Source organism: Trachurus japonicus, unplaced genomic scaffold, assembly GCF_045865225.1.
Source record: "Trachurus japonicus isolate A0001 unplaced genomic scaffold, Traja_1.0 AP030142.1".
Lineage (NCBI taxonomy): Eukaryota > Metazoa > Chordata > Actinopteri > Carangiformes > Carangidae > Trachurus > Trachurus japonicus.
The window spans coordinates 39,073-56,896 of NW_028220275.1; the positions used below are offsets into that span (position 1 = coordinate 39,073).

General features: G+C 42.4%; 3 protein-coding genes and 1 long non-coding RNA gene across 7 annotated transcripts in view; 1 reads left to right on the forward strand and 3 right to left on the reverse strand.

Moving 5' to 3' along the window:
- Positions 1–6,774, reverse strand: part of LOC146960663 (tripartite motif-containing protein 16-like) — a 35,845-nt gene extending 29,071 nt beyond the window's left edge. The window contains exons 1-2 of one of the 4 annotated variants that reach the window (XM_085772175.1): positions 5,231–6,774; positions 38–529 (exon numbers count right to left, since the gene is read on the reverse strand). In XM_085772175.1, coding sequence (XP_085628301.1) covers positions 342–529; positions 5,231–6,626 — 1,584 coding nt within the window. In that variant the 5' untranslated portion in view covers positions 6,627–6,774 and the 3' untranslated portion in view covers positions 38–341. The remainder of the gene's footprint in view (positions 1–37; positions 530–5,230) is intronic. The other 3 variants (XM_085772173.1, XM_085772174.1, XM_085772172.1) reach the window with 3 other exon arrangements.
- On the reverse strand, positions 593–4,106 carry LOC146960666 (tripartite motif-containing protein 16-like). Its single transcript, XM_085772179.1, has 2 exons — positions 4,064–4,106; positions 593–1,650 (listed from the first exon to the last, which is right to left on the reverse strand). Exons 1-2 carry the CDS (start codon positions 4,104–4,106, stop codon positions 722–724), a joined length of 972 nt encoding a protein of 323 aa, XP_085628305.1. The 3' UTR covers positions 593–721.
- LOC146960667 (tripartite motif-containing protein 16-like) overlaps positions 4,005–17,824 on the reverse strand; it is a 52,535-nt gene continuing 38,715 nt past the window's right edge. Inside the window, exon 2 of the mRNA XM_085772171.1 lies at positions 4,005–4,178. The gene's annotated coding sequence lies outside the window, so the exon portion shown is untranslated. The remainder of the gene's footprint in view (positions 4,179–17,824) is intronic.
- On the forward strand, positions 14,792–15,244 carry LOC146960668 (uncharacterized). Its single transcript, XR_015035394.1, has 2 exons — positions 14,792–14,909; positions 15,169–15,244. It is a non-coding gene; the product is annotated as an uncharacterized LOC146960668 (long non-coding RNA).

Here is a 17,824-nt window from a genome sequence, read left to right on the forward strand (position 1 = left end):
ATCCCAATAGCCCATGCAGTGTAAGATAGACAACAACACAAATATTTAGATCTCAGAGAAGTTTCTATTTTCATGTGGAGAAATGTGAGTTTAGGTAAAGAAACATCATCATGAGCAGTGATCTCCTCCAGGGCTCCAGCTCCACCTCAACAAACTCAAACATCAACACAACAAGAAATGACAAGAGGTCAAAGTCCCGCCCACAATGTTTGATTGACAGGTGATCTCTGTGCAGTGCAGAGACACAACAGCAATGAGCTTTTAGCAACAAACATGGAGACTAAAGAAAGTGATGAACTACAATACAGATTTTAACCAACTGCACCTTCAATGATCTTTGTCTATTTGAGTTTACACAACTCTGCTGTGGATCCATGAAAGTAAACATAAACTCCAGCATGTAGAGGCTGAGTGAATGTGGTCTGGACTCTGTGGAGGAGAGTCATGGTTTCAGAGACGCTGTAGAAGGACAGAATACCTGCTCTGTGATCCAGGTACACTCCTACTCTGGAGGACTGAGGACCTGAGACTGGAGTCTGGGTGTAGTTGAACCAAAATGTGAAACTGTTGTTGAAACAATTTAACACCCAAGATTTGTCATTGTTTCCAAATCTACTTTCTCCCCCTGCTCTGCTGATATTCTTGTATGCGACTGCTACATCAACTCCTCTTCCTCTCCACTCCACCTCCCAGTAACAACGTCCAGTCAGACTCTCTCTACTCAGGACCTGAGGATATTGAATCTGTCTGGGTGACTAGAATAAGACTGATCTTCACTCATCACTGTTACTTTTCTGTTTCCCTCAGATAATAACAGCCATGTGTGTGCTGTGTTTGGATCCAGTGTGATTTCCTGTGAATATCTTAAGAAGTCAGCTCTGGTCCTGGGCTCTGGTGGTGACAGTAAAACATCCACTTCAGTCACTGTCAGTGAGATGTTTGTCCATGTGTCTCTCAGAAGGTCCTGTAGTTTGTCTCTGAGCTCTGACACAGCTGCTGTCACATCCTCAAAGTGTCTGAGAGGACGGATATCGATGCTGGATGAGTGTGTAGATGGACTGAGTGCTGACAGTGAGGGGTAGTTGTGTAGAAACTGGGTGTGATCCTCTGTGTGTGACAGCAGCTTCAGCTCAGCGTCTTTCCTCCTCAGCTCAGTGATCTCCTGCTCCAGCTTCTTCTGAAGCTCTTTGACTCCACTCACTTGAGTTTCCTGCTGGGATCTGATCTGCTGCTTCAGCTCAGAGCTTCTTTTCTCCATGAGACGGATCAGCTGAGTGAAGATCTTCTCACTGTCCTCCACTGCTTTATCAGCAGAGCCATTGATGGCCTCCACCTCCTGTTGAAGCACCTTCACATCTTTCTCTGTGTCCTGGATTCTCTGCTGTATTTTCTGTCGACTCAGCTCCAGCTCTCTCTGCCTCTCAGTCCTTTCTGTTGCAGCTGAGACTGTGTCATGGCCTTTATGTTTATCCACAGGGCAGAGATAACAGATACACTGCTGATCAGTGCGGCAGAACATCTTCATCACCTCATCATGACGAGAGCATATGTTCTCCTGGAGCTTCTTGGAGGGCTCCACCAGCTTGTGTTTCTTTAATGGAGCCACATCATAATGAAGCTGCAGGTGTTTCTCACAGTAGGAGGCCGGACCTGTCAAACAGGACTTGACAGCTTTGAGTTTTCTCCCAAGCTGCTAACATGGTGTTTTTCACCAGGTCAGGTCTTGGTGTGAAGTTCTTCCTACACTGAGGGCAGCTATAGATTTTCTTCCCATCCTCTCCATCCCAGTGGGTTTTAATACAGCTGAAGCAGTAGCTGTGTCCACAGGGAATAGCCACTGGATCCTTCAGTAGATCCAGACAGATGGAACAAGAGAAGGTCTCCTGGTCCAGATGAACTCCTTTCTGCGCCATTTCACCTCTCACAGACGACAACTGTCTGAGTTTCTGTTGCTCAGAGGCAGAGGTGGGTGGTAACGCGCTACATTTACTCCGTTACATTTACTTGAGTAACTTTTTGGATAAATTGTACTTCTAAGAGTAGTTTCAATGCAGAATACTTGTTACTTTTACTTGAGTATATTTCTTCACAAGAAGCGGTACTTTTACTCCGTTACATTGAGCTTCATTCCGGTCGCTACTCGTTACTTTTTCTTGTTGATCCAATGTGCGATCTGTTTGTTTGTTTTAATGGAGATACTGCTGAGCCTCTGTTACATGACTGCGTTTCACCCATCAGATGTAGCCACTCTCGACGTTTGCTTCCGTTTAACCAATCAGACAGAGCCAGGCAGTCACATGACTGCACACAAAATCTCTGCGGTAAACAGGACGACCACTCCGCCTCAAATTTGAGAAACTGTGGCTAGTAAATGATTAGGATGACGTCAGCCCTGGTATGTCGTGGATAATAGTGGATATTGTCCGTGAAGGTTCTCAGTCATCCAGGTCATCTTATTCTTCTTCCTCCCTAAGCAGTTTAAACCCCATACACACCTGGAGACATGTGACTCCTAGTCACATGACCACCCCTCCAGTTTCGGGGGTGTGGTCATGTGACTTTGGTTTCACTAGAAACCAATCATAGGACATCATAGGACACACACACACACACACACACACACACACACACACACACACACACACACACACACACACACACACACACACACACACACACACACACACACACACACACACACACACACACACACACAGTCACAGTCACAGATAGACACACATCAGACACCACACCCACACAAAGAGCTTATGGACAGTTCATAGATCTTTCATAGATAGCTAGGCCTATGTAAATTATTGTGGCTGAATTTTGTCTTCATTTATGTTACTTTGTAAAAAATGTCATTTAGGCTATTGTCTTAGTTGTTCAATGTTGTTCTTTGGCAATATCTGGATTTTTTCATTGCTATTATATTTCTGTGTATTTGATTAGGCCTACATTTACGCGCTGATCATTAAACGAACAAATCAGAGGTTACTCAGCAGTTACTCAGTACTTGAGTAGCTTTTTCACCAAGTACTTTCTACTCTTACTCAAGTAAATGTTTGAATGGCTACTTTTTACTTTTACTTGAGTAACATTATTCTAAAGTAACTATACTCTTACTTGAGTACAATTTTTGGCTACTCTACCCACCTCTGCTCAGAGGTGAAACTAGTTTGAGCTCTGATCTAAACAACATGTGTCTCTGCAGTGAACGGGGCCTGTCAGCTCCTCCTCTTCACCACATGTTGGTTCCACCCATCTTCAAACTGTAGATCTGAAGGGGAGGGAACAAGGAAACACATGAACTGGGTGCAACTGATTGTGTTTGAGAGCAGGAAGAAGAGGGAGGTGATCAGGTTAGACTTTGTTCGAAGAGGAGGAGCAGTTTTATACTTTGTGTTTACAAGTTTGACAACGCATCTTTATTTCTCATTTTTTGAGTAAAAGTTGTATTTTAACATTTGATACTTTTACAGAAATAAACCAAAGAGGTCAGTTCTTGTAATTGTGAATTCCACATGTGATTAATAACGTCTTTTCAGTTGATCCAAATGACCCAACAGACATCACACTGACGAGGTTACACCATGATCATAACTGCAGATATAAAAGTTTTATTGATTAGTGTCAGTGCATTTATACATAGACACAAGCATCAAGAATGAAACAGGTGTTTAAAACAACTCAACACACTACAGTGAAGCCAGTTTAAATAAATGGAACAAATGAACATCAAAGCAGATCACTATTAAAAAATGTCACACATACATGATCAGTTTCTTTCTCGTAAGAGTTAGGTATAGTCACATTAATCAAACACAAACTACATAAATTCATCATTTTCCTATGAACATTTGCTGATAATTAAAATCAAAACAACATTTTCTACAGGTAATTAAACTTTAAAGATGAATTTCTAATGACTTACAGCAGCTTCACATCAATAACCAGGATAAATGACATCAGGCCCTTTTGGTATAAACCTCATCAGCCTAAAATCATCATCTTCACTAAAACCTTCAGACACAGTGAGTTGAGGAGCTTTAACCTCCACTACCTCCCTGGTCAGCAGGAGGATGGCGCCCTCTTGTGTTGAGCATCAGTTTTCAGATTTCAGTTGTTCACCTGCTGTGATGGTCACTGCAGGAAGACGAGGAAAAACTTCACTCAGCCTCTGGAAACTTAAAACAACATCAGTGGAGACACATTTAAATATATTTAACATCACACGGAGACAGTTTGTTCACAGGAGCCACAGCCTGTTACACTGATGCTGCATTCAGGGCACGTGGGAAAGATGGAAGACAATAAAGTGTTTGATTGATTCATTCAGTTTTATTGATGATATGAAGCTTCCATTTGTTCACACATTGATCAGTAAAGTCTCTTAAATGACTCAGTGATTTCATTAACAGATTCACTTCATCCACACAATCACTGTTTCACCTGAATCTAAAAAAATAATCAACCATCTCCTCATTAATTTTTATCATGATATTTACAGTTTGATTAAATCTGAAAGACCTGAGTGAATTTGATCAAAACAAGATCTGACATCCATGTAAATGTAATCTAGACTTATTTCTTTACACAAAGGAGAACAAAAACACCAAGTCAATGATAATCAATTAAACACAAATATCCAACAAACATTTAGAGCTCAGAGAAGTTTCGATTTTCATGTGGAGAAATGTGAGTTTAGGTAAAGAAACATCATCATGAGCAGTGATCTCCTCCATGGCTCCAGCTCCACCTCAACAAACTCAAACATCAACACAACAAGAAATGACAAGAGGTCAAAGTCCCGCCCACAATGTTTGATTGACAGGTGACCTCTGTGCAGTGCAGAGACACAACAGCAATGAGCTTTTAGCAACAAACATGGAGACTAAAGAAAGTGATGAACTAAAATACAGATTTTAACCAACTGCACCTTCAATGATCTTTGTCTATTTGAGTTTACACAACTCTGCTGTTTCTCCGACAGAGAAAACCTGAACTCCAGCATGTAGAGGCTGAGTGAATGTGGTCTGGACTCTGTGGAGGAGAGTCATGGTTTCAGAGACGCTGTAGAAAGACAGAATACCTGCTCTGTGATCCAGGTACACTCCTACTCTGGAGGACTGAGGACCTGAGACTGGAGTCTCGGTGTAGTTGAACCAAAATGTGAAACTGTTGTTGTAACAACGTAACATCCAAGCTTTGTCATTACGTCCAACCCAACTTTCATTCCCTGCTCTGCTGATATTCTTGTATGTGACTGCTACATCAACTCCTGTTCCTCTCCACTCCACCTCCCAGTAACAACGTCCAGTCAGACTCTCTCTACTCAGGACCTGACGATATGTAGTGAATCTGTCTGGGTGACTAGAATAAGACTGATCTTTACTCATTAATGTTACTTTCCTGTTTCCCTCAGATAATAACAGACGTCTGTGTGCTGTGTTTGGATCCAGTGTGATTTCCTGTGAATATCTTAAGAAGTCAGCTCTGGTCCTGGGCTCTGGTGGTGGTGACAGTAAAACATCCACTTGAGTCTCTGTCAGTGAGATGTTTGTCCATGTGTCTCTCAGAAGGTCCTGTAGTTTATCTCTGAGCTCTGACACAGCTGCTGTCACATCCTCAAAGTGTCTGAGAGGACGGATATTGATGCTGGATGAGTGTGTAGATGGACTGAGTGCTGACAGTGAGGGGTAGTTGTGTAGAAACTGGGTGTGATCCTCTGTGTGTGACAGCAGCTTCAGCTCAGCGTCTTTCCTCTTCAGCTCAGTGATCTCCTGCTCCAGCTTCTTCTGAAGCTCTTTGACTCCACTCACTTGAGTTTCCTGCTGGGATCTGATCTGCTGCTTCAGCTCAGAGCTTCTTTTCTCCATGAGACGGATCAGCTGAGTGAAGATCTTCTCACTGTCCTCCACTGCTTTATCAGCAGAGCCATTGATGGCCTCCACCTCCTGTTGAAGCACCTTCACATCTTTCTCTGTGTCCTGGATTCTCTGCTGGATGTTTTGTCGACTCAGCTCCAGCTCTCTCTGCCTCTCAGTCCTTTCTGCTGCAGCTGAGACTATTTTGTGGCCTTCATGTTCATCCACAGAGCAGAGATAACAGATACACTGCTGATCAGTGCGACAGAACATCTTCATCACCTCATCATGACGAGAGCAGATGTTCTCCTGGAGCTTCTTGGAGGGCTCCACCAGCTTGTGTTTCTTAAATGAAGGAGAATCATAATGAGGCTGCAGGTGTTTCTCACAATAAGAGACCAGACATTGCAGACAGGACTTGACAGCTTTGAGTTTTCTCCCAGTGCAGACATCACAGGCCACATCTTCAGGTCCAGCATAGCAGTGATCAGCAGGAGCAGCTTGGAGTCCAGTCTTCTTCAGCTCCTCCACTAAAGCTGCTAACATGGTGTTTTTCACCAGGTCAGGTCTTGGTGTGAAGTTCTTCCTACACTGAGGACAGCTGTAGATTTTCTTCCCATCCTCTTCATCCCAGTGGGTTTTAATACAGTTGAAGCAGTAGCTGTGTCCACAGGGAATAGCCACTGGATCCTTCAGCAGATCCAGACAGATGGAACAAGAGAAGGTCTCCTGGTCCAGATGAACTCCTTTCTGCGCCATTTCACCTCTCACAGACGACGACTGTCTGAGTTTCTGTTGCTCAGAAGTGAAACTAGTTTGAGCTCTGATCTAAACAACATGTGTCTCTGCAGGGAACGGGGCCTGTCAGCTCCTCCTCTTCACCACATGTTGGTTCCACCCATCTTCAAACTGTAGATCTGAAGGGGAGGGAACAAGGAAACACATGAACAGGGTGCAGCTTGATGAGTGTTGAAGCAGGAAGAAGACAAAGGTGATCCTACTTTGTTCCAGTAGGAGGAGCAGTTTGATAATTTGTGTTGAACCTTTTATTTACAGTCAAGCTCATTTCTCATCAACTCATTTTCTGATCTTTTGTTTGTTTTCAAGGTTCTTATAATCACCTCTGAATCTGAATGGGATTTAATGAAACTATTGTAATTACTGGGCCTTATACAGTATACAATATCATTGTAATGTTGACTTTTGTATAATAATACTACACCAAAAAAAAAAGCTAATTTCCAGAGCCAAAGACATCACATTTACAATGATACAAGGAGCAAATCCTCACTTGACATATGACGTATTGTCATCATACGGTATGTCAGTTGAATATTGTGATTATTTCAGCAATACCTGGTTTATCATAAAATAACAGTATTTTCAGCAGAGGTTGTTCAGTGGTCTGTCCAAGGATGTTCTCTACTTTTAATTTTTTCACTGTAAAATGTAGCTTTATTTCATCATTGGAAAACATGGGCCAGTGAATTACTATGGTCTTTGTGGTCCAGATCAGTCTCTTGGGGGTCTGTTGTGTGGCTTAAAGCAGAAGTAAGTGGTCTGGTCGTTTTGGCTAATGCTGCGTTCCAGGCAGGCTTTTGAAATCGTAAATTACAGCTTCAAGTCACAACTTACGACTTTGTAGCGTTTCAGGCAACCCACTCGTGTTTTTCCGACCTGTTTTACCGGTGAAAGTCACTATAACGGCCACTCGTAACTTCTGACCCGTGAACTCGTACCAGATCGAACTGGTACGACTTCACGGTCGGAAAAATACGAGTTTCCTTGAACGCACCATAACAGTCCTCGTCCCTACGTCGCCACATTCACGGCGTCCCTTGGCTGCACACACAGCCCTGCATGCCGTTCTCTCTCCTCATTGGATAAAAACTGTAGGATACGATAAATGTTTTCTCCTCGACTCAGAGCAGAGCAGAGGGACTGAGAGACCCGTGTTTCAGACCAAACACTCTATGTAAGTGATTGCTGTCGGAAGATATAACTATTTAAGACTTATATTAACACAAATATATCACTTACTTCTGCTTTAACTACTCATTCCCAGAGCTTTTAAACTAGATTTATAGAAGTCAGTCTCTGTCTTAGGGCCTTAAAAACTCCAGTAACTCACGGAGCTGATGAATGTCCCATCAAGGGGGGATTGTTTGGGGGTCATTTAAATGTTCGCAGCTTGGTCCCAAAACGTGAACAGATTGAACATTTATTATGTAATTCTAATGTTGATTTTATGGGCCTATCAGAAACGTGGCTCACCAGCTCTTCTCCTGAAGCTGCTGTATCATTACCGGACTACAATACGTATAGGAAAGATAGGGGACAGGGTAGGGGCGGGGGGGTTCTCCTGTATGTAAAGAACAACCTGAAATGTCATCAGATTACATGGCCCAGTAACATCACACTTGAATGTATTGGTGTAAATATTTCTCTTTCGAGAGAGATGTCTCTTACTGTCATCTGCATCTATCGCAAACCCACGGCTAACATAGAGTTTTATGACCAGCTCAAGGCACTCCTCACCTTATGTAATTATAAAAAAGAAATCATCCTTTTCGGCGACTTTAATGTCAATTGGGATAACAAATTAGATAGAAAACACCTTAAACATATAACTGACTATTTTAATTTCACTCAGATTATAGAGCAACCCACTAGAATTACACAGCGTACACAATCCAGGATTGATTTAGTCTTTACTAATAAACCGGAAAGAATCACAAACACCCATAACCTGTTAACAGGACTCTCGGACCACAACGCAATCTTTTTCTCAAGAAAAGGCAAATGCTCAAAAAATCTGTATCATACTTCAACTAATCGATCTATTAACATGATTATCCCCAATAATCAATTAGAAAATGTGGATAGAGATTTAAAAGATATTGACTGGTCTGGCCTTCTGGGATGCGATGATGCAGACACTGGCAGTGATTTATTTCTATCTAAAGTCAAAGAGATCATCCTCTCATTCTCCAGGAGAGGGCGCCAGGGGAAGAAGAAGGCCACCTCCCTCCCCTGGCTCAACTCTACCTGTCTAAAACTGATGAAGCACAGGGATCAGCTCCTCAGAAAATCTATTAAGTCTGGGCTTAATACAGACCGACTGAATTTTACAGTTGCTAGAAACAAGGTGACATCAGAATTACGTAAGGCCAAAGCTGTTTTTTTTATTCAAATTATCGAGAACGCTAGAGGTAACAGTAAAAAAATATGGCAGAATATAAATAAATTAATAGGAAAACAACCCAAGCAGGAATCTAAAGGTCTGGAATTAAAAATCGACAATAAGCTGGTGAGAAACCCTGGTATCCTGGCTCAGGAATTTAATTATTTTTTCATAAACTCAATAGAGGAAATGGTGAAACAGTTCACACCTCTCGAAGTCTCTGAGCAGCAGGTTTCTAACTTGTCTGACAATATCGAGCCTAAATTTAATATTCAAGAAATCACAAAATCAGAAGTCATTGATATCATAAGTAATCTGAACAACTCTAAAGCCAAGGACATACACGGGCTCGACACCAGTTTCTTGAAATCACATAAGGAGGCCATAGCTCCCCCACTTGTGCATCTGGTTAATTTATCGATCAAAAACTCAACTGTACCTAAGGCATGGAAAATGGCCTCAGTTACTCCAGTATTTAAAGCTGGCAACAAGTCTGATTTAAATAATTACAGACCTATTAGTATTGTGCCCGTAGTCTCTAAAGTTATTGAAAAATGGGTCGCCAAACAAGTTATTGATTTCCTTGGCAATAGCCTTACTCCCTTACATCCCATGCAGTTTGGGTTTCGACCTTTCCATTCCACCGAGACCGCGTTGACCATGTTCATGGAGAGAGTTAAGTGTTATTTGGATGCTCATGGATGTGTTGGTGCCGTCTTTTTAGATTTAAAAAGAGCGTTTGATACCGTCAACCACAAGGTACTTTTATCCAAACTGTCTCTTTTTAATTTTTCTTTTCAATCTATCAAATGGTTTGACTCATACTTGTCATATAGAGAACAACGAACTGTGGTGGCCGGTGCCAGCTCCTCTTTTATGGGTTGTCCAGTAGGGGTCCCCCAAGGGTCCATACTGGGGCCAATTTTATTCACATTGTATATTAATGATTTACCTGATTTCTGTCTAAATGTGGACGTTCAGCTTTACGCTGATGATGCGGTAATTTTTACTAAAGCTAAAAATCCTGAGGAGGCAGCACGGGTGCTTTCTACAGCACTTACACACATACAAACATGGCTTACAAGTTCATGTCTTATTCTGAATGCAAAAAAAACTGTTTGTCTATTTCTGTCGAAGCAATCTGCTTCTTCCATGCCTTCTCGCTCAGGTGTTTTTTTGGGTGCCGACGAGTTGGAGGCTGTTAGTGAATTCAAATATTTAGGTGTGATTATAGACTTTAAACTTTCATTTAAAAATCATGTTAAAACGTTATCAAAAAAAATTAAATATCACCTTTGCAACTTTAAGCAAATCAGAGGATCGGTGTCAGAAGCAGCCGCTTTGATGTTTCTGCACTCTATGATTTTTTCTCATTTAAGCTACTGTATTACCAGCTGGTCTATGACCGGCTCTATTATCGTGAAACCAGTTGAGCTTCTGTACAAAAAAGCACTCAAAATCTTAGACAAAAAAACGTTATCTTACCATCATTGTAATATTCTAGTGAAATATAATTTGCTTAGTTTTCCTAATTTTTGTAAATTCTCCTCTGCATGCCTAATATATAAAGTACTTCATGGCCTGGCGCCATCTCCACTTAAAGAGTTTATTGCATTTAAAGAGGAACTAAACCCCTAAACCACTTTTTTCTGCTGAAAACAAATGTATTTGGGTATAAGGTAGTGTTGTCAGTTGATTCTGGTCCAACTTTTGACATTTTAGTCAAAATATTTCAATTTGGTGTATTTTGTAGTAAAAAATGTAGAGTGTCTGCCCTCTATGGGTTGAAACACGGCTATTACAATCGAATTTTCCTATTGGCTGAGATGGAGGCAGATGACGTTTTGGAGGCAGCTTTCGTCACCGGCCACCAGCTCCCCGGCCAATCAGCACCGGCTGCTGCCTGCTGCTAACGGTTGCTAGGCGCTCTAGCTGCTCTGCTGCGGCTAACGGCTGCTAACAGCTGCCTGAACGGGAATCGTTAGTGCGGCCGGCGCTAACGAGCCGTTAACGAGCTAACGAGCCGGCGGATCAGCTGTAGATGCTGTGTCACGGCTCTGGCGTCCTCTCCTAGTAGTGTCCTCGCTACTAGTGCTGTTAGAGTCGCTCGTTAGTAGCTCGTTAGCGCTAGCAGAAGTGTCGATGTGTGTTTATTACTTTTTTTTTCTCTTTTGTGTGATTTCACGGACCGTGTGAATGGGGCGCGGGGCGCGGGGGGGGGGGGTCGGAGAGTGCTCCTGGAGTCCCGCCCATAATCAAGGCATTTTTTGAATTTCAAGCTTAGAGCACGTCATCCAAAACTGAGGGGTTTAGTTCCCCTTTAAACAAACAAGGACCACCAGGTCAATCACTAACAGGGACTGTGTGGTTCCGTACAGGAAGACCTCTTTCGGTCGAAATGCCCTGTCTACGATGGGAGCTACGGTTTGGAACACACTACCTTTGCCCATAAAGGAGTGCCCTACTCTGTCTACTTTTAAGGGCAGCCTGAAGGTATGGCTTAGAGCCAACCAGGCATGTGATCACTTTTAATGTACTGATACTGTGGTACTGTGTACTGATACTGTGGTACTGTGTACTGATACCTGTTAATATATATTTGAAACTGTAATGTGTTATATGTGCGTACGTGCATGTGGATGGGAGGGGTGGGGGTTAAGGTGTATTGTTGTGTAGTGATTTGTGTTATTTGTCTTAATGTGTCTTAATGTAACTTTCAGGGCTCTCAAGTCTCACGCATTTGGCGTGTGACACACGCATTCCCACCCGTTCACACGCTCACACGCCACACATTGTATTTCTCACGCATTTAAATTACCACGGTGACGTCCATCAAGTTGCACCGCTTTAACAGTGGAACAGATTTGAGGGCGCACTGATCACACGAGAGAGGTGAAAAGAGACAACAACACTGTTACCTGTTGTAGCCTACTGGCCTCAGCCTGTACCATCGGCGACCAGTGAGTAACGAGTCAAAAAGCCGCCGACAGTCAGTACGTTTACATGCAGAGCTTAATCGAGCTATGCTCAAAATTCGATTTTGGCGTCAAGTCGGACTTCTGTCCTTGTCTCAGTATGCAACTGAGAAAATCGAATAACTGACGAGGTCCGCCCCCTGGTTACACCCCGCCTTTCCGAAGCCCCGCCTTTCCGACAATAGACTTCCATTCATCGTAATAGCGGGGTTTTCTATTTTTTCTAAAGACCCCGCTACTCCGAAAAGGCTATTGGGGGAAACCCCCAGTGCGCAGTGCGCATTGATCCTTTTTTCCTTTTTGGGGTCAAACGGATCATGTGCATAATTAACTGCAAAACAAGCAAATACTTCATATTAATGACATAATGTTCATTATGCTTCTAGCCTGTCTAGCCTCTACCTGGTCTTTTTACTAAACTTAACCAACTCCTTTCTTCATTGCCTAAACCCAACCAAAGCATCTCCCTCTGTCAGCTGTCAGCACGAGCGGCGGCTGCAGCAGCCTCGCGCCCGTGTGAGCTCAAGCCGGCTTCAGCCGCGCTCGAGCGGAGCAGGGGGGGAGAAAAAGATAAAAAGTGTATTTCTATTACTGTGTGGGAGATCTCCAACAACGGAGTCGGGGAGAAAGCAAGTGGGACAGATCTGCCCAGTCCCTGAGCAGCGCACGTTTCACAGACAAGCCACAAAGCAGAATGTAAACAACGTCACGCGGTTCAGCACCTTGGACAGCTGCGGGGGGGAGGAGGGGGTGTCGGAGTAGCGGTGTTTCGAAGTGGGGCTATTTCGGAACAGCGGGGTGTCGAAGTGGAGGGGTGTCGGAATGGAGAGCTGTCCCCCCGCCCCCTCATGCGGCGTCACCCGTTGCTTCAGCGGGTTAATACGCCGCCTGTCCTGTTGACTTTTCTGTCACCTCGTAAAAAACTGAATATAAACAACTTATAAGCTTAATAATAAATTCTCAACTGCAGTTTCCGACCAGACGCGCCAGTCTGGGCTGGATGCGCGCTGAGAATAGGATACGGGCTTCCTTTCTCTCTCTCTCTCTCTCTTTTTTTTTATTTTTATTTTTTTTAAATAAAACACTCTTGCTGGTCGCGCTGTGTGAAATGCATTGAATCGGCGCTGATGTTGGGTTTTTTTCTTTACTTTGCCGGGTTCGGGAAGCTTCTCTGCTCCACTTGGTGCCGTCTCTACTGTTGTGGAGCATGCGCACATGCATTGTCCAGTTATACTCCGACTAAGGTGTATACATGACAGAGAAAATCGAATTCCAATCGCATTATCTGGGTGTCTTAATCGGAGTTCTCAACTCCGATTTCAGTCGGACTAAGGTGTTTACATGCACTTCAGTTGTCCAGTTATAGTCGGATTAAGGCAATAATTCGTTTTTTTCAAGTGTCATGTAAACGTACTGACTGATCACTGCCTGAAGAGTTTGAAAGCAGCCTCTTAACTTCATGAACGCAGCTCAAACCGAGCTGGTGCCTTAGCACGGCGACCAAGCTTTGATAAACACACCGGACCCGCGCCAGTTTCCAATATCATCCCGTATTTTAGACGTTTTGCTACCGGTGCTTAATTTAAAAAAAAAAAAAAGCGCTCGTCGCGGTGGAGCGGAGAACAGCGGAGTTTCATCTGCTGCAGCTGATCAGCTGACATGTGGTCAAGACGTAAAACAGACCTGTCACTGTCACAGGTGTCTCCCATCTCATCTCATTATTATAAACTTCAACCTCAGAGCTGTCTGTCCTCAGACTTTCCTGACCTGTCCCTGAACATCACACAGGGACAACATGGAGCTGCCTGTGTGATTGGTTACTGAGTTTTATTAATGTTTACATCAGGCTGAGTTCAACAAATCAGTTTAGCTACTGTGATTTAAGTAGTTAAATACAGTAATCATCATAGTGTAGTGGCAGGAAAGACCATTTAATCTGTATCAAATATTATGTTGGTCAAGAACAAGTTCAACAGAGGAGAAATTAGGGTGTTTTTGTTCCTAAATGTAAAAATGGGTCACATTGGATCCTCAACATTATTTAAAGGTTAAATAACGTGTTACTTAAACATTTTTCATTGTGCTGTGCTCTAAAAATAAACTAACAAATACTAGTGTAGAGTCCTGTATTAAGTGCCCAAAATAAGTGATTTGAGGGCATCCTCCGAAAAAATTTTGTGTGCGCTGCGCGCGATAGCACATTCACATTCACTGTGCCCCCTCCAATTTTTGGGTTGCATGACGCCCCTGGTTAACTTATTCCAGTCATAAATCATAAATATTTTTGTTTTAATGAATTGATGCGTCATTTGTCAGACATCCATCCCCAGTTCAACCAAATCCCCGCTGCCCTGGTAAAATCTCACTCTGAGCTCACTTCAAAACTTGAGAGCCCTGTAACTTTTTATATACCTTTGTTTTATGTTTTATTGACATGCTCCATCAGGCAGGGGGACTGCCAACGGAAATTAGCCTATTGGCTATAATTGGGTGCATTTACATTTTGTTCTTTTAAAATGTTCATTGATGTACACTGTCCCTCTTAAACAAATAAAGGAAATTAAATTAAATTAAATTAAATCTGAAGCTGTCTGAACACCTACAGATGTGTAGTGATGCTGCCATCTTTCTACGTCTTCCTACAGGCTCTACAGACCGTTCACTTCCCGCCATTTGAGTCAGATTCCCTCCTCGCGCTGAGGCTGCTGAACTATTTTAAACCTAACGGCCGTTCTAACCGTTAGTTCTCTAACTGGCTGAATAACTTTTTGCCTCGGTTAAATACGAAAAAACATCAACGACTTTCACAACAAGGGTTGGGATGTCAACAGGATTTACATTGAGAAGAGTTTTTTTTCAAGTCCCAAATACAGTTCCTGGAGGGTGAGTTACTATATCTCAGTTAAAAGACATGTAACTTTATATCTAACGTTACCTTACGTTTAGCTAGCACCAGCCGTTCAAGCTAGCGAGCCGTTAGCTACGTAACTGGCAGTTGAGTTCATGTTTACAATTATCTCACAAAGATTTTTACCCCCTCTGCGACAGACGGAGGAATATCTCAGTCAACAAGTACACAAGACACCGTAGACGTGGGTTCAAGTACTTACCGGCTGTTCTGGTGTTTATTTACATTTGTGAGACAAACGAAGCAGCCCAGCAGGAGCTCTGTGCGGGAAAACGGGTCCAGAAGAGAGGGCTGAGGGAGTCGAGCTGGGCAGCGTTTTACTCTCCGATCAAGAGGACGGCGCCCAGGTAAAAAAAAATAAACTTTATACAATGTTGGCAGAAAAGGTCGATACGATTAAATAATACTGTTTTGACAATTAATAGGGGGAAAAAACAGAGCTTCCAGTGGTGAGATACATTTCGGCTGAGAATGGAAACTACACTTCCCAGGTGACATTGCGGTGAGAAAAACAGCCAATCCCTGCCAACATCATGTCACATGCACCACAGACGTACGGAAGGAAAAAAGTTACATTCAGAAAAAAAAAAAATCATGAAGCAAATTATACAAACAAACAAAATACACGTCACCCTCCACTACATAATAATGATGCATAATTATCAAAATAAACTGAAATCCAAAATGAAATTCCACAGTATCAGCCAGTGTGTGTGTGTGTGTGTGTCAAGGAGAGAGAAAGAGAAATGTAAAGCACAAAGCTTCAACACAGAAAAAATATTGATAACAGTGATAGTTTAAATTTACCAGTAGTTCTGTAATAAATGGTGTAGTTAAAGAGCCACTGTCTTTCAAAGTATAGCATTCATACATGTAGCAAATTCAAATTCCTGCACACTCTAGATAGGAAATTAAGGAAACCTCTAAATCTTAGATCTTTGCATAATACTTCCTCTTCATAATCTTAATTCCCAAGTTTTCCGTCATCTCTCATACGTGTAATCCTTGTTGTCTCCTGTATCATAATGCCTAAAGAAAACCTTCAAAAGTTAGCACATCTAAAATATTACTCACTGATTCTTATACTATAATCATTTATTGACTTTAGTGACCTTCACACAGTTTGTTTAACATGAATCTCAGATATGGAAAAGAAAATAATGAATCATCTCCTAATTGGTGATTATAAAACCCCAGAGACCTTATTTATGGATGCATTTTAAAAAACAAGATTCAATCTGACAAACACATCACTGTAAAACACTGAGAACAAAATATCCCAAATTCCCATGCTCTCAAACCAATCGCTCTAAAAGACTGATTTTCAACTAAGTGCAATATTGTTCAATAAAGTTGAACTAGAAAATTTCCTCTCGGGAAATTTTGAATGGGCCACGGGAGCTACTGCGGGTTGTGCCATCTCTGTCAACATGGGAATCAAACCCACGATCTTAAGCGCAAGACAGAGCTGATCAGACAGACACATGATAATCTTTCTATAAGCACTGATATGGAGGAGCTGTAATCACATTAGGTTAACTGTGTGTGTGTGTGTGTGTGTGTGTGTGTGTGTGTGTGTGTGTGTTTGTGTGTGTGTGTGTGACACCAACAAGGTTTAACTTTAAAACCAGATTAAATCATGGTTTAAGTTTAAATTCTGTTGCACGTTAACTGTGTTTTAATCACATGAAGGTGTGTGTGTGTGTGTGTGTGTGTGTGTGTGTGTGTGTGTGTGTGTGTGTGTGACTGTAATCACATGAAGCTGGCTCTAGAGTCTGTGTGTGTGTGTGTGACTGACTTGACACATAGTTAGTTAGTAGCTGCATCCTGTGTCAGTCTGATTTAGCTGTGTCTGTGTTTATAAACATTTAAACGAGCGCCAGGTGGATTGTTTATGAAGTTAACGAGCTCTGGCCTGAGGATCAAAGAGGTTACCACGGCGATAGGGGCCCCCGCAGGCTGAGACAGACAGAAACGTGGAGAAAAAGAGCCATTTTCTGCCTCTGCACCGGTCTCACATTTAGGCTTAGCATGACAAAACGGTAACTCCTATCAGAACAAAACACAGATCAACGTTGCTCTAAGGACTTAATGAAAATTTCGGTACGATTTGGTGTTTCTACAGTAAATATTTTGGCGACGCTGGCAGTTTTAAAACATCAGGCCGTTCTGCTCCTCTCAGAAAATATTTGTATTGGACTCAATGAGGAGCAGAGACAGACGTGGCCGCACTCAGAGGCTGATTCTGTCAATTCTGTAAGTCTCTCTGATATTTTGAGCACATGACATGAGAGATAACAAGTTTGTCTTTTAAAATTATGTCTGTAGAGTGTAAATTGTGGCCGTGCTGACAGTTTATCCAGAAAAAATACAGAATGTTTCTTCACTCTCTCCCACTCTAACCGATGATGTCACGCACTCTGACACGAACATTCCATGCAATACACACCCATTATAAACTCATAATTTCTCCAAAAATGATCATGGTCATTGATCAGGGATTGATCAAAAACTATATGACCTATCAAAACGTGGAGTAATACGACAATACACAAGACTTGTGTCTACTGTTTAAAGTTTAAATGGAGTCTCTAGGTGAAAGTATGCCTGAGCAGTAGACGTTTGTTAAACTCCAATGATTGGTCTTTTTCGCTCTTTTTTTCCCGCCCGTCCCATTGACTTACATGCAAAAATTTTGCGCAGTTTTTCGCGACTTACGTCGCGAAAAATTCGTACACTGTTGAGAAAGGTAATAGCACACCAATCCCGATCAAGCCGCACGTTCTGATATATAATATGCCCTGCAACTCTTCGAGTTGCAGGACTAGTAGCGAACCGAAAGTCGGCCGGAAGTGGAAAAATAACTAGAAAAAGCATTTCCAAGAATGGA